Raw genomic sequence first — 22,597 nt, forward strand, 5'->3', positions numbered from 1 at the left:
GCGACATAGAGGAACAGCTACTACTGCCATGCACTTGGTGAACACTTGAGGTGCCGATTTTAGGCTAAACGGCAAGACTTTGTACTGATAGTGCTTGGAGCCTACCATGAAGCGCAGGTACCTCCAGTATCTAGTAGCAATTGGAACATGGAAGTATGCATCCGGAAAGTCTATCGAGCACATCCAGTCCCTTTGATGGAGATGAGGGTATATTTGATGGAGCACTAGCATAGAAAATTTCTCCTTTTGGATGGCTTTGTTGGGGATGCAAAGATCCAATTTAGGTCTGAATCCTGCTTTTAGCCTTTCTTTTGTACCAGGAAGTAGCTGGAGTAAACCAACTATCCTCGTTGAGAGGGAGGAAGTTCTTCTATGGCAGATGTGTGTAAGAGAGTGGAAACCTCCTGTTGTAAAAGCGACAGTTAGCTGATCACTGGATTTTACCGGAGAAGTGGATTGCAGTGGAAAACGGAAACGTAGAGCATATCCATTTTGCAGTATATTCAGCAACCATTAATCGTTTGTAATGCTGCACCACTCTTGAATGTGATAGGCGGAACTTCCTCCCACCGGAGTGGTTAATGGCGACAGAGGAAGCGATTGTTCATTGCTTGGTAACATTCTTGGTGGTAGAAGAGGGTCGTCGAGGTGCACCTTTACCCCAGGAAGGCCGATGCCCTTGGTAGTGTGTTTTGGAGTGGTGATGCTGCCCCTGAGACCACTGAGGATTTTGAACCCTCTGTTGGAAAGGTCTGCGATCATAGGGCCTGTACCCGCGCCTGAATTCCTTCATTCTTTTCCAGACTCACAGCTATAAGAGTGTCCAGTTAAGATTTCATTCTGGTCATCGCTGCATCGGTATGTGAGCCAAATAGGAAATTCCCTGAAAACTGGAGATTTGAAATACGTTGCTGGGCCTCCGATTTCAGAGCCGTTTGACAACCAGGAGGATCTTCTGGTGCAGATGCCAGAGTACGATGACGCAGCCAGAGATGCTCCATCTGCCGCTGCACTGATCATCTGGTTTCCTACGAGAGCACCCTCCTGGAGGATCTCTCCGAAATCCTGGCGATCCTCTTTGGGCAGTTTGTCCTTTAAGCACTTTAATGAACCCCACAATGCCCTGTCATAACGTCCCAATAGGGCTGCCGCACTAGATACTTTCAAGGATGCAGCTGCAGAGCCACATGCTTTCCTTCCCTGCGAATCCTGAGCTCTTGTCCGGAGGAACCGTTGAAGAAGAGGCTACTGCATGAGTTTTCTTCGAAGCAGCAATGATAACAGTCTGGCGGAGAATCCGACCTAAGAAAAAAGAGGATACTGCTCTGATAGCCTGTATTTCTTTAGGATCCTTGCCGGAGCCGTTTTGAGCGTCGCTGCGGTGTGAAAAATTTCCATGACCAGAAGTAAAAGGCCCGGAACCAAAGATAGTATACGTCTTGACACCACTCCCTCGTGGCGAGTCTCAAAGATGACTGACGTTGATCTCTGAGAAGCGGACATTTCGATATTCAATTTCTGTGCCCCGCTTGCCATTACATTGTGAAAAGAATTGATGTCATCAACGTGCAATACTCTTGAGAGTGGACTGTCTGGTAGTGTGGGAGAGTAATCTCTCTTAGAAGAATGCGTAAAGGAGGAAGACCAAGTAGGTGATCTGTGCCTTTTGTGGTGGGTACGGAAAGTGAACCACCGTGGAGATAAGAGTCCTTGTCCGCTGATGACCCCTGGCAGGCATGGTAGGGGAATGATCTACTGCCTGCACCAAACGAGCCAGAAGAGATCTATGGAGAGGGCTAGAGTAGTCCATAGGTTGTTGGATCTGAGTAGAGGTCATTTTCTGCCAGTGGTGTACTGGAAGAAACCACCTGGGAGAAAGGTGAGCAGAAGGAGAACACTGCTCTTCTTACCCTGCGCAAGAGGAACAGCGGTCTGCAGAGTGGTCTTCTGTGCTCGCAAAGCTTTTCGTTGTCGAGAGAGGCCGAGACGATCCTGCCTGGGACACTGAAGACCCTGCGATGCTGAGGGCAATTGGTGCGTCGACAGATGGGACTGCCTCGACGTTGAGCGGATATGCACTACAAAGACATTGGAATCCACCAACGGAGTTCTAGGGCTCGACGTCGGAATCTGAGGAGCCGACTATATTCCTGACATAAGAAAAGACTTCTGCTTCAACATCCACCCGCCGACAGAGAATAGTGCTTCGACGTTGGGAGTGGACTACCCAACGGAGATCAGAGCCTCAACGTCGTTCGGGGAGAAGGTGAAGGGGAGCGTCTTTTTGACGTCAAACCTTCTCTGGACGGTGTCATGACAGGCCAAGGCCTCGACGTTGACCGCCACCTTGTTGACAGCAATGGAGGAGTCTGCGACGTCAAACCCCTTCTGGACGTCGTAGATGACTTAGGCCTCGACGTTGACCACCACGTAGATGACTGTAACAGAGGACTAAGCTTCGATGTCGAACTTCGTAACGACGTCGACAACTGAGAGCGATGGCTCGACGTTGGGCGATGAACCGACACCAATGGAGATCGACTCCTCGACGCTGACCATCGCCGGGTTGACAGTAGCGGAGGATTTAACATTAGAGTATGAAGGGACGTACCCATATGTTCGAAGTTTAACCACGACCGATGCTACGATGCCCTTGACAGTGATGTTGTCTGCTGAGGGAGTTCTGTAGCCGATTTCTTTGTCGTTTGAGGCATTTTCGACGCAGAGCCTGTCGCCGAAGAATAGATAGGATTTACTTATGGAAGTCTACCTGGGCCTCTTCTGCTTGTGTCTCACAGGAGATCTGCCTTTGGAAGTAGTTGATATTTTCTTCTCAGATAAACTATAAAGACGGATTCTTTCTCTCTCCCTGAGAGTGCGTCTTGACAAATTCTGACAGTGTTGGCAGGTTTCAGGGGAATGAGACTCAGGAAGACAGAGGCTACACACAGAATAGGAATCTGTCTTGACCTTCTTTTTGCCACAGGAAGGGCAAGGATCAGAGAAGTCATCATTTGACTGAAAAAGACAAAAAACTGCTAGAAAAAAGACAACTCCTTACTTCAACAGGTGTTAGATGTCGAAATAAAAGAAGCCACAGTGAAAATGGATAACTTTTTTGACAGAAAAGTCAAACAAATGTGGAGCTGAGTAACCAGGGTCCTGACTGAAGGAGCCAGAAAGAACAACTTACCTAACTGTCACCCCGAGACAAGATGGGAAACTGGGGGTCATGGCGGCCTTAAAGTCACGGTGCCAGTTTCTGCCTGAAATTGCTTTCATTTTCTATGTTGTTAAGCTTTCAATGCAACCTATGGGCTAACAATGTCTGTATTCTTTGCAGGATAATGTTTCTGCTGTTCATTAAACAGAGTTCATGTGTCTCCTTGTTCTCCTGTCCTTTTGTATTTTTTTTTGCAAAAACAAGGTTTCAGAGCACTGGGTAGCCTTGTTTTTTTTTCTAGGAGTCTGCATTGGCTTGTGAAAAAATTATATATGTGTGTGTGTGTGTGTGATATATATATATATATATATTTTTTTTTTTATATATATATTACGGGGTCCCAGAGCATGGGTGGGAATATTCAGTGCTTATGACTATTGATGAGGATACAGTGGAAGAGAAGTTACTGCTTAACTGGCATACAAATTTTAATGTGCGATTCCACCACAACACCACTGAGCAGCAGAACTGTAAATTGTGTCCAACCGTCCGTTAGTCAACTCAAACATGATCTCAAAGATGCAGTGTTCATGACCATTACACCACATACACTAGCTTGATGGTCACTTTTAGTGTGTTCCTATTAAATCTATTTTGCTCCATCTAATCTATGTTGCTAACCACATCATGCAGAACCATCAGGCATACCTACTGCTTAACTGCTAGCATAAAATCAGATACTTCGCCGATGTATTCCCCCTGCATCTACTGATTGTATGCTATAGAATGTTTTCGAGGGGCAGATACTGCCTCTGTGCGCTCACTCTCTACTTACCTTCAACTCACTAACTACTTTCCTTACATTCTTCTTTCTGAATGTTTTGGAGATATGTCTGCACCTCTATGAGAACTCCACAATGCCCAATCATGCATCTACCTCTCAATCGCTGGTGATCTACGCTCTTACAAGTCATTATGGATGACTAGTGGTGTACCACAATTTAACCACAGTTCCTGTTCCCAAATCCACAAAGCTACCAATGATCGACCCAAGCCTTGCTGATGAGTAGCATAACAGCCCACCTCTGGTTGGTTAACACTGATCAATCAATCAGGCTTCACATTTTGTGACTTAAGTGCTTGTGCTTTCATTCTGAAAGGCCTTGCATTCTTCTGATCAACTCTTGTATGTCCTAGGGGCAACCATGAATCCCATCTGTAATCTATTTAACTATAGGGCAATGGCGATAGATATATTTCTTAAATTATTGCATTGCTCTAATTTACAAACACTCATAGGCTTCAGATACAGATGTTTGCTTCTTAATGTCATTCTTGCATACTACTTGCAAATACTCTAGGACTCACTGTACTACACAAAACTTTTAAAATAAATGCATTACATTAAACGGTGAAAATCACATTAAAAAACCTGCATCAGCAACACTCATGGAATAGGGCTTTTTCTCGGTACTCACCTGAACAGCTTCGTCGCGGGCTTGTTTTTCTTCCTGTCTCCGCTGGCGATCCTCCTGTAGTTCATTAAGTCTCTGTTCATACTCTTTTAGTTTCGCCAGCACATCGTGACGTTTATTCTGAGCTTCAAGTGTGTTTATAAATGCAATTTCATTCACCTGCAGGGGCAAATCGGGGAGTGCTTTTCATTTACATTTTTCCTGATTTGTCAAAATATTTTTGGTAACTTTAAAGTTCCCAATACAATACACATACTTGCATCCAGTAACCCCTTCCTACAAAGTCAGTCTCATTCACAGGTTGTTCATTGCTGATGGAGGTACATCATTGCATGGTGCTTAGTCAAAAAACATTCAAAGGAATGGATAATTTAGCAACATCGGTATGTTGGGTTATCATCAATAATGATAACCGACATGGTGAACTTCTGAGAAATCCCTTTGCCATTCCAAAGCACTACACAAGTACATTGAGAACTTTGGTATTGATGTGCAATTCCCAATCGAACACCAGGGATGCGTAGTTTGCACACTTTACGGATAGGAGGGCAATTTGCGATGCACTCTACATTTTAACATGCTGCACTACTAATTGTCCATTTACAGGGTTGAATTAAAATGAATTAGGCAGGTTGCAATGTATGACTCCCTGTGATTGGCTGCGAATGCAGGTACGGAAGCCTCCAAAGGACATTAAGCCTCCGTCCCTGTATTTAGTTTCTCAAAAGGAAAACATTTTTATAAAGGTGGCCGTGTGTATAAAAGCGAAGTCACCAGAGGGAGCAGGCAGCTGCATTTCTACTCACAGTCCACATTCACAAGTGTCAAACAGGAAGCTGTCCCTTGTAGATCCATATGCCTTTAGCCAACCCAACATGGGGATTGATAATTGATCAATGGTTTTCGACCGCAACTGCAGTACAAACCATTAAGACATCGTTCTGTGAATTGCAAACAGATTGGCGATGCTTCTTTCAACTACTCTCCTATTTGTGATGTTTACACAGTTGCAAAAAGTTTTCCAACTCATTAAAGGTATTTTGTATATTGTAAAAAAGGTCCTTTGAGGTGGTAAAACTCGTAATTTTGCGAAACACTGGGTTTGAGACCACAAAAGGGCTTTATGTAACTACTCTTGGGCACAACTGTATAATGTTTGCTCTTCCGGCATAGAAATGCACTTCGTTTACGAAATAACTACTGAAATTTAAAGTACAATAAAGTAAAGTAAGACAACTTAGTTCAAAAAAAGAAAAGAAAAATCCATCTGAAAGTAAAACAAATGTATTAAAAAAATAATGTAATAGAAGTCATCTAGTCTTCGAGACCTTCCAGTCTGCAATTTCGCTCAATAAAAAATAACAAGTACTAACGTGTCAAGCACTCTCACAGGGTATGTGAAGGTGAAGAACCCAGTTACTCTGCTAATAGAAAAATATATGGGCCACATCTCTGTACCTTTGCACTGATGCACAAAGAAGGAAAAGAAAAGCCGAATCGATTTGCACAGTTTCCCCTGCTTTGGTAAAAAAGATTGGATCAATGGGCTCTTGCGTAATGATGAGGGCTGGGGAAAAAAACAGATGGGTCCATTCCGTTCTACACAAGAAAAATGATCCTAAAGTAACTCCCCTCCCACTTGAGACTAATACATATATATGTTTGAAGCTGAGCGTTTTCTATGGACGCAGCCTCGAGTCTAATACTGCCCCCAAATATGTGTAAACTGTCGCACTTTATTCCACCCACCGACAAGGCTACTAGGGGACAGTTTAAATCCAATACATCAGAAAATCTTTTTTTCTTTCAAATCTGTTTATTACGTTTTTTGCAATAACAGAGATCATCAAAGGCAGCATAAAACACTGATAAAGTCTTATGTCATTAGGAGTTTACTGCAAAAGGAGAAAGGGTTGGGCTATGGGGTAGGAGCAGTAATTCGGCAGGTACCGTTGTGCAAGGAACAAAGAACATACAATACCTATACCATATGGAGAATGTGGGTATCGTCAGCCATAAGGTGTATTTGAGTAGGAGATACAGCTGTGCACCAGTGAGGCGAGCTGAACATTTGCAAAGAATGATGGAAGTTCGTCGATAATAATGAAGTAGAAAAACAGTTGTGTTAACCAATTAACCATAACAAGAGATAAGGAGTGTGGGTGGGAAGGAATAAGGTTAGAGTGCAGTCAGGGGAGGGTCGAGTGGAAGATTTAGGGAGAAGGAGGAGCCTCATCAGAACCATGTGTTGGGGGCCTCCATAGTGTACGAGAGGAGAAAATCCTCAAACAGCTGCAGAGCCCGCAGCCAGGGTGGGAAACATGGCGAGATTTCTCTATGCGAGAGAAGTCTTGAATAAGCGGCTCCCAAGTGTGGGCAAATTTAGTGTCTGTGTGATTAAGAGGGCAGCTAATAGTTCCAGAGCCATGACATGCCAGATGTACAGGAACAATGTCGAGATAGGTGAGGGAGGATTTTTTCCAGTAGTGGGACTATAGATTGTTTTGCCACGCCCAGCATCTGTGCTATGAGGCGCAGGTCAGAGTGGGTCATAGCAACAAGCAGAGACGGTCTAATGCCTAGTAGGGTCACCATGAGAGAGCTTGGTATGTGTTAGAAGGGGGGCCCCAGAGGTCAGGTTATGTCTACCCGACGGCTCCGTGACCCACCTCTCCTGCCAATAATGCTGAGCCTTAACGAGAGGTCCCCACTCGGGAGGACTTCGAGTAATGAAACGTACACACTGATATCACACCACACTTACGAACGGACACCACACTGTAGGTTTTCAGTAACACGTTCTTTATGAACAGGAAAAGGAATCAACACTCTTATTTACAGGTGATCGAGGTATCGTAAAGTCTCTGAGGTTCGGGTAACAGGGAAGCAGGACAGTCTTAGTTGTTTGGTCAGTACGATGCGTACCCTGCGCACAGCTCTCAATCCCCGAGCCGGGGGGATACGGGAGATGATAATCGCACTGGATGTCCTTATTCACTTCAGGTCAACTCAGTTCGGGTTGGTAGCGCGACGAAGTCTGCAGGGCTCGATCCGGAGGATAGTTCTTGAGGAGCCGCGACCACGTCAGCAAAGCTCAGGATGTTCGATGAAGATATTTAAGGTTCAAGATCGAGCCGCACCGAGGTCAGCAGGGCTCCGATGTTCCAGTTCCGTAGTTACGAGAAAGAGCCGCGACAGCGTCAGCAGGGCTCGAAGAGTTCGAAAGTTCAGTTTTCCCCAAGGGTTAGCCGCGATCAGATCAGCAGGGCTTCCTTGTCCAGGATACAACTGCCTGCTAGTTCTTGGGCGGGCCTTGATATAGTCCAGTGGCCCTTTGATGTCCGGACCCTCGCAGGCGGAGGTCTTCGGCCTTGGGGGCTGGTCGTTGGTGAGGTCCGGCGGTTGGCCCTTTGATCTCTTTGAGGATGTATCTGGGAATTCCTAGACACCCAGCAGGGTCTGGAGCCAGCACTCGGGGAGGCCAGAGGTGCGATCGAAACTGGCTCCCAGGGGATGGCCAGAGGTGTGACAGAAACCAGTCTCTCAGGGGAGGCCGGAGGTGTAATCGAAACTCCCTGTCTTATCTCACTCGGGGAGCCCTCACCCTCCCAGCGGGGGCCGGCGTGCCTGGAGCCTGAGTGTCACTGGGGCTGGGGGTCATGCTAGGCCCAGGGAGAGGGGATCTCGGGAAGGGAAAATGGCTGCGGGTGGGCCTCTGGGGCCATGCAGGGTCTGGCGCGCAGGGCCGGGGAAGAGTACGGGGGTATGCAGGGGCTGGTCGTCGGTGTTTGGGCGGAAATGGACAGGACGATCAGGGTTTTCTGGGTGCGGGGCTGAGCTAATGGGGTGCTGAGGATCGGGGGGGAGTCAAGCCACGAGGCCAGGTCCAACAAGAGCCCCCCCCTAGCTAAAAGGCGGAGAGAACTACCCATCCCCGTGGGGGTTCTCTTCACTGAGGCAGAAGAATCGGGACAGGCCGTCTGCATTGGCATGGTCAACACCAGGCCGGTGCTCAACAGTAAAGTCCATCCCCTGGAGGGAGATGGACCATCGCAACAATTTGGGGTTCTCCCCTCTCATTTGCATTAGGAGCCGGAGGGGTCGGTGGTTGGTTTGAACCCGGAAGTGAGTACCGAACAGGTAGGGCCTCAGCTTCTTCAGGGCCCAAACCACCGCGAAGGCCTCCCTCTCGATGGTGCTCCACCTTTGCTCACGAGGGAGTAGCCTCCGGCTAATAAAGGCAACTGGCTGATCCAGGCCTTTCTCGTTCATTTGGGACAGGACGGCTCCGATGCCATGCTCGGACGCGTCCGTTTGGACCACGAACTATCGGGAGTAATCGGGGGCCTGTAACACAGGAGCAGTACACATAGCGTGTTTCAATGCTTCGAATGCCTCTTGGCAGGCGGGGGTCCAGTTAACTTTTTTCGGCTGGTTTTTGGAAGTCAATTCTGTGAGGGGAACTACGATGCTGCCATACCCCTTTATGAATCTTCGGTAGTATCCCATGAGGCCTAGGAATGCCCGCACCTCTGTCTGGGTGGTGGGGGCCTCTCAGGCCACGATTGCATCGATCTTGGGTTGGAGGGGGGCCACGAGGCCGCTCCCGACCTGGTGCTCCAGGTAGACCACGGACCCTTGTCCGATTTGACATTTTCTGGCTTTGATAGTGAGACCCGCCCTCTGTAGGGCTAACAAGACCTCCTGGAGGTGGAGGAGATGTTCGGTGCAGTGGGAGCTGAATACCGCGATATCGTCCAGATACGCAGCACTGAATTTCTCCAACCCAGCCAGTACCTGGTTTACCAGCCTCTGGAAGGTGGCGGGGGCGTTTTTTATTCCGAAGGGCATCACCCGGAAATGGTAGTGACCATCCGGGGTGGAGAAGGCGGATCTCTCTCTGGCTCCCTCTGTTAGGGCGATCTGCCAGTATCCGCTGGTCAAGTCGAAGGTGCTGAGATAGCGAGCAGACCCTAGACGGTCAATGAGCTCGTCTGCTCGGGGAATGGGGTGGGCGCCGGTTCTGGTGACTGCGTTGAGCCCTCGGTAGTCCACACAGAACCTCAGCTCTGGGACAGCGCCAGAAGCGTCAGCCTTCGGAACCAGTACCACGGGGCTGGCCCATGGGCTGTCGGAGGCTTCGACCACCCCCAGAGCTAGCATCTTAGAGACTTCGGCCTTGATGCAGGCTCGCACTCGGTCGGGAACGCGGTAGGCTCTGTGCCGTACCGGAGGGCTGTCCCCGGTGTCCACATCGTGGACGCACCAACTGGTGATGCCGGGGACGAGGGAGAAAAGGTCAGAGAACTGTCCCTGTAATTGGCGACAGTCCTCGCGCTGCTCGGGGGTGAAGGAGGGGGAGAGACTCCCTCCCTCCACGGAGCCATCTTTTTCTTTCGCACACAAGAGATCAGGCAGAGGATCCGTGTCCTCTTTCACTTCGTCGGTGGCGAGTAGCAAACTCAACTCGGACCGCACAAAGTGGGGTTTAAGGCGGTTCACGTGAAGGACCCGCAAGGGGTTCCTGGGGAACTGCACATCGATGAGGTAGGTAACCTGGCTTTTCCGCTCTACCACCTTGAAGGGCCCTGTCCACTTGTCCTGCAGGGCACAAGGTTTCACAGGGGCCATCACCCAGACCTGTTGTCCGGGCTGAAACTCGACCAGAGTGGCATTCTGGTCATACCACATTTTCATTTCTTCTCGACTGGCCTCGAGGTTTGCCTCGGCCAGCTTTCGGAACTTCCGAGTCTGGTTTCGGAGGGCCAGAATGAATCGAAACACATCTGGAGGAGGGTCCAGGGACGCTGTCTCCCACCCTTCCTTGACCAGGCTGAGGGGGCCCCACACGGGGTGTCTATAGACCAGCTCAAAAGGGCTAAACCCCAAGGACTTTTGGGGAACTTCTCGGTACGCGAACAGGAGGCAGGGAAGGAGGACGTCCCATTTGCGCCTCAGGGGCTCCTCGAGAACCATAATCATTCCCTTGAGGGTGCGGTTGAACCGCTCAACCAGGCCGTTACCTTGGGGGTGGTATGGGGTGGTGAACTTGTACGTCACCCCACACTGTTGCCAGAGGGACTTCATGTACTTGGAGATGAAGTTCGGCCCCTTGGACGCTTACTACTTCTCGCGGGAATCCCACCCGGGAGAAGATCCCCATGAGGGCCCGCCCCACCACGGGGGCCGTCACCGTTCGAAGGGGAATGGCCTCGGGATATCGGGTGGCATGGACTACCAGGACAAGGATGAACCGGTGGCCTAAGAAGGTCCGGGGGTCAAGGGGCCCCACAATGTCTATTCCCACCCGTTCGAAGGGGGTACTGACCACGGCGAAGGGTTGGAGGGGAGCCTTGCGCCTCCCTCCGCTCTTTCCGCTGGCCTGACATGTGAGGCAAGACTTGCAGTGGGCCTCAACATCAGAGCGCAAGTGGGGCCAGTAGAAATGTGTGACCAGACAGTGATACGTTTTGTCTTGTCCCAAGTGTCCCGCCAAGGGCACATCATGGGCAAGGTTCAGGAGAAAGCTGCGGAAACGTAGGGGTACCACCAGCACCCGGGCTGACCCTAGTTCGGCGGACTTTTGCTCACTATACAGTAGGCCGTTTTCCCAATAGACGTGGTGGGAGCCGGACTGGTCACCGGCGGCCTGGGCGGCGGCATGCTGCCGTAGCCCCACTAGAGAGGGACAGGAGGTCTGTTCCATACAGAACTCCTCTTGAGAGGGCCCCCCCTCCTGGCGCCACTGGGCCAGCTCGGGGAGGTCGTCCGGGTGTGGGGTTGATTTATCAGCAGGGCCCGAAAAACCCGGGTCGGGGTTACTGCTATCCTCGGGAAAAAGATCTAGGCTTTCGGTTCGCTCGCTGTCCTCCGGCTTGCCGGGGACACGGTGAGGGATCTCGGGTTCTACCACCTCGGGGGCGGACGCTCGGGCGGTGATGGATCGGGTGTTCACGCAGGCCTACTCGGGCAGGCCCACCATCTCCAGGTGAGTCCTCCTCTCTACCTGCTTCCACGGGGAGCTCTCCAGGTCGTTACCTCGTAGACAGTCCACGGGCATGTCGGTGCGGACTGCTACTCGTAATTCCTCGGAGACGCCCTCCCACTCGAATGAGACCCGAGCTATGCGGCAGGTGCGGACGGAGTTTTCAGCTGAGATCACCCTGCAGGAAACGTGGGGTATAATTTGGTCTTCTGTAACTAGGTGCCCCCTTACTGCAGTAATGCTGGACCCTGTGTTTCGTAGGGCCCCTATGCGGTGTCCGTTGACGGTCACCTGTTGTCGGTATTTTTCAGTGTTATCGGGCAGGAGATCTCCGGGGACCATCTCTCTATCCCCCAGGGGGACTAAGGTCATGGCAGCTGGTTCCCACCCCTTTGTATCTTCTTCCTCTTCTTCTACTAGGGCCACTGTGACTAGCTGTCGCGCAGGGGTGACGCAGCAGCGGGTTTTCTGAGCATGGGGCAGTTGGGGTCACTGGCATAATGCCCTGTTTGCTGACAACGGGTAGCAGGCTGTGCTTATTCTGGGTCCCTGTCTTGCTGGGGGGAACCCGGCCCTCGTGGCAGGAGGAGAGGTCCCGGACTGGTTTCTAGGGGGGCTTCGGGGAGGCCCTGCCTGGGGTCCCCTCTCTGGAGGGGGAGAACCTTGGTAGTTTCGGCCATAATCCCCCAAGGAACCCCAGGGGACTCTGGTGCTCACCCATCGATCGGCCTCAACAGCCAGCTTCCGGAGGTAAGCCAACTTGCTGTCCAGAAGGTGCTGTCTTAATTCCACAAAGCAGTTGTTGGACAGGTGTTCGTAGGCAATGAGATCAATGAGTCCTTCAAAGGTGGTCACCTTGCTGCCCTTGATCCACCCTTCCAAGGCCCGGCTGTAGAAATTCACGTATTCCACCCAAGTGGTGCCGGGGATCTTCTTGCAGTCTCTGAATCGTTGCCGGTACATCTCGGGGTGAGCCCATATCGAGACAGTAGGGCGTCCTTCATATGGGGGTAGGAGTTCATGACGGTAGTGGGTAGGTCCAGCATGGTGTCTCTCCCCTCACTGAGGAAGCGACCCCATAATCCGGTGCCCCAATCCTTTTCAGGTACTCGATGGGAGGTCATGGCGACCTCATACGCTTTGAACCATTGCTGGATGTCGTTCCCCTTGTAATACTCTTTCACGACATCCTTTGGTATATGCACTTTAGCTTCGGCCGGGGCAGGGACTTCTCTGTTCCCCGGGGGTCGGGCCTCTTCGTTTCTGGCCTTGAGTTCTAGTTCTTTTAAGCTGCGCTCATGTTCAAGTTGGAGTTTCTTTCCTTCATGCTCCCTCTGGAGCTTCTTTTCTTCCAGTTCTCCTTGCAGCCGGAATTGTTCTACGGCCAATTTCTTTTCAGCTAACTTGAGTTCCCCTTTTATTTTAAGGCGTCTGTCATTTCTTCTATTGTAAGAACCCTCTCGGCGCTGGTACTTCGTGTCAGGGAGTCGGCTCCCTCTTCTTCCTGGTCGTTGGTGTCTATTGGCGTCTCTTCCTGCATGCCATCTCTTTCTGTCGGGGGTATGTGGGCCCCGGCGTCTACCCAGGCCGCCAGGGCTTTCTGGTAGTCGTCTTTGGTACTTAATCCAGTGGTAGCGATGTGGAAGTCTTTGCAGAATTGTTTGAGTTCTCGTGGGTATAATCTTCCACCAGGTCCTTTTGGAATGTGGTCTTTTTGTTTGTTCCGGTGAGACTCATGGTTTTTCTTCGTTAAGGTGGTGTGTCAGTTGCTTTACTGTATGATTCCTAGACGTAGGCTCTTATCCCGCCGCTTGCCACCAATGTTAAAAGGGGCGGCCCCAGAGGTCAGGTTATTTCTAACTGACGGCTCCGTGACCCACCTCTCCTGCCAATAATGCTGAGCCTTAACGAGAGGTCCCCACTCAGGAGGACTTCGAGTAATGAATCGTACACACTGAGATCACACCACACTTACGAACGGACACCACACTGTAGGTTTTCAGTAACACGTTCTTTATGAACAGGAAAAGGAATCAACACTCTTATTTAGAGGTGATCGAGGGATCGTAAAGTCTCTGAGATTCGGGTGACAGGGAAGCTGGACAGTCTTAGTTGTTTGACCAGTACGATGCATACCCTGCGCACAGCTCTCAATCCTCGAGCCGGGGGGATACGGGAGATGATAATCGCACTGGATGTCCTACTCACTTCAGGTCAACTCAGTTTGGGTTGGTAGTGTTGATGGTCTAGCCAGACCAGAGTACTCCTCGAGCCGCGACGAAGTCAGCAGGGCTCGATCTGGAGGATAGTTCTTGAGGAGCCGCGACCACGTCAGCAGGGCCCAGGATGTTCTATGAAGATCTTTAAGGTTAATGATCGAGCTGCGACGAGGTCAGCACGCCTCCGATGTTCCGGTTCCGTAGTTACGAGGAAGAGCCGCGACAGCGTCAGCAGGACTCAAAGAGTTCCAAAGTTCAGTTTTCCCCAAGGGTTAGCCGCGATCAGATCAGCAGGGCTTCCTTGTCCAGGATACAACTGCCCGCTAGTTCTTGGGCGGGCCTTGATATAGTCCAGTGGCCCTTTGATGTCCGGACCCTCGCAGGCAGAGGTCTTCGGCCTTGGGGGCTGGTCGTTGGTGAGGTCCGGCGGTTGGCCCTTTGATCTCTTTGAGGATGTGTCCGGGAATTCCCAGACGCCCAGCAGGGTCTGGAGCCAGCACTCGGGGAGGCCAGAGGTGTGACAGGAACCAGTCTCTCAGGAGAGGCCGGAGGTGTAATCGAAACTCCCTGTCTTATCTCACTCGGGGAGCCCTCACCCTCCCAGCGGGGCCGGCGTGCCTGGAGCCTCAGTGTCGCTGGGGCTGGGGGTCATGCTAGGCCCAGGGAGAGGAAGGGAAAATGGCTGCCGGTGGGCCTATGGGGTCATGCAGGATCTGGCGCGCAGGGCCGGGGAAGAGTACAGGGGTATGCCGGGGCTGGTCGTCGGCGTTTGGGCGGACATGGACAGGACGACCAGGGGTTTCTGGGTGCGGGGCTGAGCTAATGGGGCGCTGAGGATCGGGGGAACCCCGCCACGAGGCCAGGTCCAACAGTATGGGAAAGCCCACTGTGTTATTAATGTGACTGAGGACTTCTATCCAGAAGATCACCGGGTTGGGGCAGGTCTACCAGATGTGAATAAAATCGCCTATTGCAGTTTGGTATCTCCAACATATCGGGGAGAGGTTTGGGCATATCTTCTGGAGGCGGGCAGGGGTGTAATACCATTGTAAGCTGAGTGGGGAATGCTTCTGTAAATTTATAGAATATCGCACCAGATCCGCTCCAAGCTTTCTGGACTGAGCTCTTCAGCATCCATATTCCTTGGTCTCTGGTATGTGTGGGGTTAGATCTAGTGTGAGTGTCGAAATACCTTGTACGTGCGGGAAATTAATCCCAGTGAGCCCTCAAAGACCGAGACCAGGGCTTCAAATAGGGTTAGTGATCTAGTTGTTCCCTGTATGTAGTTGGATGCGAGCAGTCATTGACAAAGTTGGTAGTATTGTAACCTTGAGGAATCTGCAATATGAAAAAAGTTTTTAAATTGTTCAATAGTTTTAAAGGTGTTCCTCTCAAATAGGTTCTGGATTGTGCGACATTCGCCCTTTGAACACAATAGGAAGGCATGAGTTTGCAAGGCCGGCAGGCAGGTGGGGTTGCGTACTATATGAGTATTGGGAGATGGAAACGATGTTGGGCATCTAGAGACTGCAAGATTGCCCTAGGTGCCAAGTACTGTTTTCGTAGGGGAGCTATATACACACTGCGGGGCGCGCCAATCTGGGGAGCCACGTTAGGTCCCATAGGGGCCTACAGGAGACCGCGCAGTCCATGTGGAGCCAGTGTTTTTCGCTTTTACGAGGGACTCATTCTGATATGTAGCCGAGATGACATGACCAGTAATATTCCAGAAGATTAGGGCATGCCAGGCCTCCGCAGTCTCGGAGAAGCATAGGGCCATGCCAGGCCTCCACAGTCTTGGAGAAGCATAAGTAGTTTATTTGAAAAGCGTGGGCGACCTTTGCCCCATTGTTGGACCTGGCCTCGTGGCGTGGTCCCCCCCCCGATCCTCAGCGTCCCATTAGCTAAGCCCCACACCCAGAAACCCCAGATCGTCCCGTCCATGTCCGCCCCGAAGGCCAACAACTAGCCCGGGTGTACCCCCGTACCTTCCCCGGCCCTGCGCGCCAGACCCTGCATGGCCACATAGGCCCCCCGGCAGCCATTTCCCCCTGCCGAGATCCCTTCTCCCTGGGCCTAGCATGACCCCCAGTCCCAGCGACACTCAGACTCCAGACACGCCAGCCCCCGCTGGGAGGGTGAGGGCTTCCCGAGTGAGAGAAGACCGGGAGTTTCGATGGCACCTCCGGCCTCCCCTGAGAGACTGGTTTCTGTCACACCTCTGGCCATCCCCTGGGAGCCAGTTTCGATCGCACCTCTGGCCTCCCCGAGTGCTGGCTCCAGACCCTGCTGGACGTCTGGGAATTCCCGGACGCATCCTCAGAGATCTAAGGGCCAACCGCCGGACCTCACCAACGACCAGCCCCCAAGGCCTAAGACCTCCGCCTGCGAGGGTCCGGACCTCAAAGGGCCACTGGACTATATCAAGGCTCGCCCCAGAACTAGCGGGCAGTTGAATCCTGGACAAGAAAGCCCTGCTGATCTGAACGCGGCTGAAACTGAACTTTTAAACTCTTCGAGCCCTGCTGACGCTGTCGCGGCTCTTCATCGCATCTACGGAACCGTAACATCGGAGCCCTGCTGACCTCGTCACGGCTTGAGCTTGACTCTTAAAGATCTACATCAAACTTCCTGAGCCCTGCTGACGTGGTCGCGGCTCGAGGATTCCTCTGGTCTGGCTAGACCATCGACGCTACCAACACGAACTGAGTAACCCGAAGTGAGTAGGACATCCAGTACGGCCTTCATCTGCCGTGTCCCCCCGGCTCGAGGATTGAGAGCTGTGCGCAGGGTACACATCGTACTGGTCAAGCAACTAAGACTGTCCCGCTCCCCAGTTAACCGAATCACGAAGACTTTGCGATCCCTCGATCGCCTGTAAATAAGAGTGCTGATTCCTTTTCCTGTTCATAAAGAACGTGTTACTGAAACCCTTCAGTGTGGTGTCCGTTCGTAAGTGTGGTGTGGTCTCAGTGTGTACGATTCATTACCCGAAGTCCTCCCAGGTGGGACTTCTCGTCAAGCTGGCATTAATTCAGAAATGTCCCTTCACTATTGCCATCAAGGTAAGTCACTGACCTCTGGGCCGCCCCAATCACTCTCTAACAATGTCTGCACTACACGATACATAACATACACCTCACACACATGGTACAGTAAAGCGACTGACACACCACCTGAACGAAGACAACATGAGTCTCACCGGAGCGAGCGAAACGGCCACATTCCAAAAGGACCTGCTGAAAGATTATACCCACGAGAACTAAAACAATTCTGCAAAGACTTCCACATCGCGACCACTGGATTAAGTACCAAAGACGACTATCAGAAAGCCCTGGCGTCCTGGGTAGACGCAGGGGCCCACATCCCCCGACCGAAAGAGATGGCACGCAGGAAGAAACCCCGATAGACGTCAACGGCCAAGAAGAAGAGAGGGCCGACTCCCTGACACGAAACGCCAGCACGGAGAAGGGTCTGTCGATAGAAGAAATGACAGACCGAGAACGCAACCGAAACCACGAGCTAGAACTGGCACGCCTTAAATTGGAAGGAGAACTCAAGTTAGCTGAAAAGAAACTGGCCGTAGAACAATTACGGCTGCAAGGAGAACTGGAAGAAAAGAAGCTCCAGCGGGAGCATGAAGTCAAGAAACTCCAGCTTGAACATGAGCGCAGCTTAAAGGAACTAGAGCTCAAAGCCAGAAACGAAGAGGCCCGACCCCCGGGGAACAGAGAAGTCCCTGCCCCGGCCGAAGCTAAAGTGCACATACCGAAGGATGTTGTGAACGAATATTACAAGGGAGACGACATCCAGCAATCGTTCAAGGCGTATGAGGCCATGACCTCCCATTGAGTACCTGAAAAGGATTGGGGGGCCGGATTATGGGGTCACTTCCTCAGTGAGGGGAGAGACACCATGCTGGACCTACCCACCACCGTCATGAACTCCTACCCCCATATGAAGGACGCTCTATTAACTCGGTCCGGGCTCACCCCCGAGATGTACCGGCAAAGATTCAGAGACTGCAAGAAGATCCCCGGCACCACGTGGGTGGAATACGTGAATTTCTACAGCCGGGCCTTGGAAGGGTGGATCAAGGGCAGCAAGGTGACCACCTTCGAAGGCCTCATTGACCTCATTGCCTACGAACATCTGTCCAACAACTCACCACCCCTTGTTGTAAATATTTTTGTCCACCCTAAGCGTGGAAGGGTATACTCAGACATGAGTCCCTTGCTCATTGCACCATCAGGATTCAAGCAAACCGGGCCGAAGACGGCTGTAATGCCAGAAACCGGTCCCCGGGAGCTTGTTTCCTTCCCAGTGTAAGAATTGGCTTTTGTAGTTTGGTTTGCCCTGTTCCCATCATGCACTGGGACAGGAACAGACTAATTTGCATACAGCCAGGTTCTGAAACTGGGATGGTGCAGTGAGCTAAAAAACGGTGTTGGATCTAGCCCTGATCTCTTGACTGGGTGAGAGTTTTCTGCTTCATTCAGAGACTCTGTCCCTCACCACCCCTTGTTGTAAATATTTTTGTCCACCCTAAGCGTGGAAGGGTATACTCAGACATGAGTCCCTTGCTCATTGCACCATCAGGATTCAAGCAAACCCGGCCGAAGACGGCTGTAATGCCAGAAACCGGTCCCCAGGAGCTTGTTTCCTTCCCAGTGTAAGAATTGGCTTTTGTAGTTTGGTTTGCCCTGTTCCCATCATGCACTGGGACAGGAGCAGACTAATTTGCATACAGCCAGGTTCTGAAACTGGGATGGTGCAGTGAGCTAAAAAACGGTGTTGGATCTAGCCCTGATCTCTTGACTGGGTGAGAGTTTTCTGCTTCATTCAGAGACTCTGTCCCTCACCACCCCTTGTTGTAAATATTGTAGAACTAAGACAGCACCTTCTGGACAGCAAATTGTCCGACCCCCGGAAGCTGGCTGTTGAGGCCGATCGATGGGTGAGCACCAGAGTCCCCCGGGGTCCCGTAGGGGAGTATGGTCGAAACGAGCAAGGGTCTTCCCGCCAGAGGGGCCTGGGGAGACAGAGGGGACCCCAGATAGGACCTCCCCGAAGCCCCCCCAGAAACCAGTCCGGGACCTCTCCCCCTACCACCAGTGCAGGGTTTCCCCATGCTAGATAGGGACCTAGAATAAGCACAGCCTGCTACCGATGTCAACAGACAGGGCATTATGTCAGTGACCCCAACTGCCCCATGTTAAAAAAAAAATGCTGCTGCGACCCCACCCCGCGCGCCAGCTAGCTACCGTAGCACTAGAAGAGGAAGAAGATACAGAGGGGTGGGAACCAGCAGCCATGACCTTAGTATCCCTGGGGGATAGAGACATGGTTCCCGGAGATCTCCTGCCCGATAACACTGAGAAGTACCGACAGCAGGTGACTGTCAACGGACACCGCATAGGAGCCCTCCGAGACACAGGGGTCAGCATTACTGCCGTAAGGGGGCACCTAGTCACTGAAGACCAAATTATACCCGACGCCTCCTGCAGGGTGATATCAGCTGACAACTCCGTCCGCACCTGCTGAATAGCTCAGGTACCACTCGAGTGGGAGAGCGTCTCCGGGGAATTACGAGTAGCAGTCCGCACCGACATGCCCGTGGACTGTCTACTGGGTAACGACCTGGAGGGCACCCCATGGAAGCAGGTGGAGAGGAGGACTCAATTAGAGATGGTGGGCCCGCGTGAACACACGATCCATGACCGCCCGAGCCTCCGCCCGTGAGGGGGTGGAACCCGAGATCCCTCGCCCTGTCCCCTCCGAGCCAGAGGGCAGTGGGCGAACCGAAGGCCTCGACCTTTTTCCCAGTGAGAACAGTGACCCCGACCCAGGTTCCCTGGGCCCTACCGATGAACCAACCCCGAACAAGGACGACCTTCCCGAGCTAGCCCAGTGGCGCCAGGAGGGGGGGCGCTCTCGAGAAGAGTTCTGCCTGGAGCAGACCTCCTGTCCCTCTCTAGTGGGGCAGCGCCAGCAAGCCGCCGCCCAGGCCGCCGGTGACCAGTCCGGCTCCCAGTCCGGCTCCCACCACGTCTATTGGGAAGACGGCCTACTGTATAGCGAGCAAAAGTCCGCCGAACTAGGGTCAGCCCGGGTGCTGGTGGTACCCCTATGTTTCTGCAGCTTCCTCTTGAACCTCGCCCATGATGTGCCCTTGGCGGGACACTTGGGACATGACAAAACGTACCAACGTCTGGTCACACATTTTTACTGGCCCCACATGCGTTCCGATGTGGAGGCCCACTGCAAGTCCTGCCCCACATGTCAGGCCAGCGGAAAGAGCGGCAGGAGGCGCAAAGCTCCCCTCCAACCCTTCCCCGTGGTCAGTACCCCCTTTGAACGGGTGGGAATAGACATTGTGGGGCCCCTTGACCCCCGGACCTCCTTAGGCCACCGGTTCATCCTTGTCCTGGTAGACCATGCCACCCGATATCCCGAGGCCATTCCCCTTCGAACGGTGACGGCCCCCGTAGTGGGGCGAGCCCTCTTGGGGATCTTCTCCCGGGTGGGATTCCCGCCAGAAGTAGTGAGCGACCGAGGGACGAACTTCATCTCCAAGTACATGAAGTCCCTCTGGCAACAGTGTGGGGTGACGTACAAGTTCACCACCCAATACCATCTCCAAGGTAACGGCCTGGTTGAACGGTTCAACCGCACCCTCAAGGGAATGATTATGGGCCTCGAGGAGCCCCTGAGGCGCAAGTGGGACGTCCTCCTTCCCTGCCTCCTGTTCGCGTACCGGGAAGTTCCCCAAAAGTCCTTGGGGTTTAGCCCTTTTGAGCTGGTCAATGGACACCCCGTGCGGGGGCCCCTCAGCCTGGTCAAGGAAGGGTGGGAGACAGCGTCCCTGGACCCTCCTCCAGATGTGTTTCGATACATTCTGGCCCTCCGAAACCAGACTCGGAAGTTCAGAGAGCTGGCCGAGGCAAACCTCGAGGCCAGTCAAGAAGAAATGAAAAGGTGGTATGACCAGAATGCCACTCTGGTCGAGTTTCAGCCCGGACAACAGGTCTGGGTGATGGCCCCTGTGGAACCTTGTGCCCTGCAGGACAAGTGGACAGGGCCCTTCAAAGTGGTGAAGCGGAAGAGCCAGGTTACCTACCTCATCGATGTGCAGTCTCCCAGGAACCCCTTGCGGGTCCTTCATGTGAACCACCGTCAACCCCACTTTGTGCGGTCCGAGTTGAGTTTACTCCTCCCCACCGACGACGGAGCAGAAGAGGACACGGATCCTCCCCCGATCTCTTGTGCACGAAGGAAAAAGATGGCTCCGTAGAGGGAATGAGTCTCTCTCCCTCCCTCACCCCCGAGCAGCGCGAGGACTGTCGCCAGTTACTGGGACAGTTCTCTGACCTTTTCTCACTCGTCCCCGGAGTCACCAGTTGGTGCGTCCACGATGTGGACACCGGGGACATGCCTCCGGTACGGTATAGGGCCTACCGCGTTCGTGAGCGAGTGCGAGCCTGCATCTAGGCCGAAGTATCCCAGATGCTAGCCCGGGGGGTGGTCGAAGCCTCCAACAGCCCATGGGCCAGCCCCGTGGTTCGGGTTCCGAATGCCGCTGCCCCTGGCACTGTTCCCGAGCTGAGGTTCTGTGTGGACTACCGAGGGCTCAACGCAGTCACCAGAACCGACGCTCACCCCATTCCCCGAGCAGACGAGCTCATTGACCGTCTAGGGTCTGCTCGATACCTCAGCACCTTCGACCTGATCAGGGGATACTGGCAGATCGCCCTGACAGAGGGAGCCCGAGAGAGATCCGCCTTTTCCACCCCGGATGGTCACTACCATTTCCGGGTGATGCCCTTCGGGATGAAAAACGCCCGCCACCTTCCAGAGGCTGGTGAACCAGGTACTGGCGGGGTTGGAAGATTGCAGTGCTGCGTATCTGGACGATATAGCGATATTTAGCTCCCACTGGACCGAACATCTCCTCCACCTTCAGGAGGTCTTGTTAGCCCTACAGAGGGCGGGTCTCACCATCAAACCCAGCAAATGGCAAATCGGACAAGGGTCCGTAGTCTACCTGGGGCACCAGGTCGGGAGCGGCCTTGTCGCACCCCTCCAACCCAAGATCGATGCGATCGTGGCCTGGGAGGCCCCTACAACTCAGACGGAGTTGCGGGCGTTCCTAGTGCTCACGGGATACTACTGAAGATTCATAAAGGGGTATGGCAGCATCGTAGTTCCCCTCACAGAATTGACCTCCAAAAACCAGCCGAAGAAAGTTAGCTGGACCCCCGCCTGTCAAGAGGTGTTCGAAGCGTTGAAACACGCTATGTGTACTGCTCCTGTGTTACAGGCCCCCGACAACTCCAAAGAGTTCGTGGTCCAAACGGACGCATCCGAGCATGGCATATGAGCCGTCCTGTCCCAGATGAACGAGAAAGGCCTGGATCAGCCAGTGGCCTTCATAAGCCGGAGGTTACTCCCTCGAGAGAAAAGGTTAAGCACCATCGAGCGGGAGGCCTTTGCGGTGGTTTGGGCCCTGAAGAAGCTGATGCCCTACTTGTTCGGTACTCACTTTCGGGTCTTAACCGACCACCGTCCCCTCCGGTGGCTAATGCAAATGAGAGGGGAGAATCCCAAACTGTTGCGATGGTCTATCTCCCTCCAGGGGATAGACTTCACTGTTTAGCACCGGCCTGGTGTTGACCACGCCAACGCAGACGGCCTGTCCCGATTCTTCCGCCTCAGTGAAGAGAACCCCGAAGGGGATGGGTAGTTCTCTCCGCCT

The 22,597-nt window shown here is 52.6% G+C and overlaps 1 protein-coding gene across 2 annotated transcripts in view; it reads right to left on the bottom strand.

Annotated features, from left to right (window-relative positions):
• Positions 1-22,597, bottom strand: part of SCAPER (S-phase cyclin A associated protein in the ER) — a 3,157,511-nt gene that overhangs the window by 2,045,938 nt on the left and 1,088,976 nt on the right. For both annotated transcript variants that reach the window (XM_086959426.1, XM_086959427.1), the window contains exon 16: positions 4,642-4,797. In XM_086959426.1, the coding sequence (XP_086815552.1) occupies positions 4,642-4,797 (156 nt within the window). The remainder of the gene's footprint in view (positions 1-4,641; positions 4,798-22,597) is intronic.

Source organism: Lissotriton vulgaris, chromosome 2_2, assembly GCF_964263255.1.
Source record: "Lissotriton vulgaris chromosome 2_2, aLisVul1.2, whole genome shotgun sequence".
NCBI lineage: Eukaryota > Metazoa > Chordata > Amphibia > Caudata > Salamandridae > Lissotriton > Lissotriton vulgaris.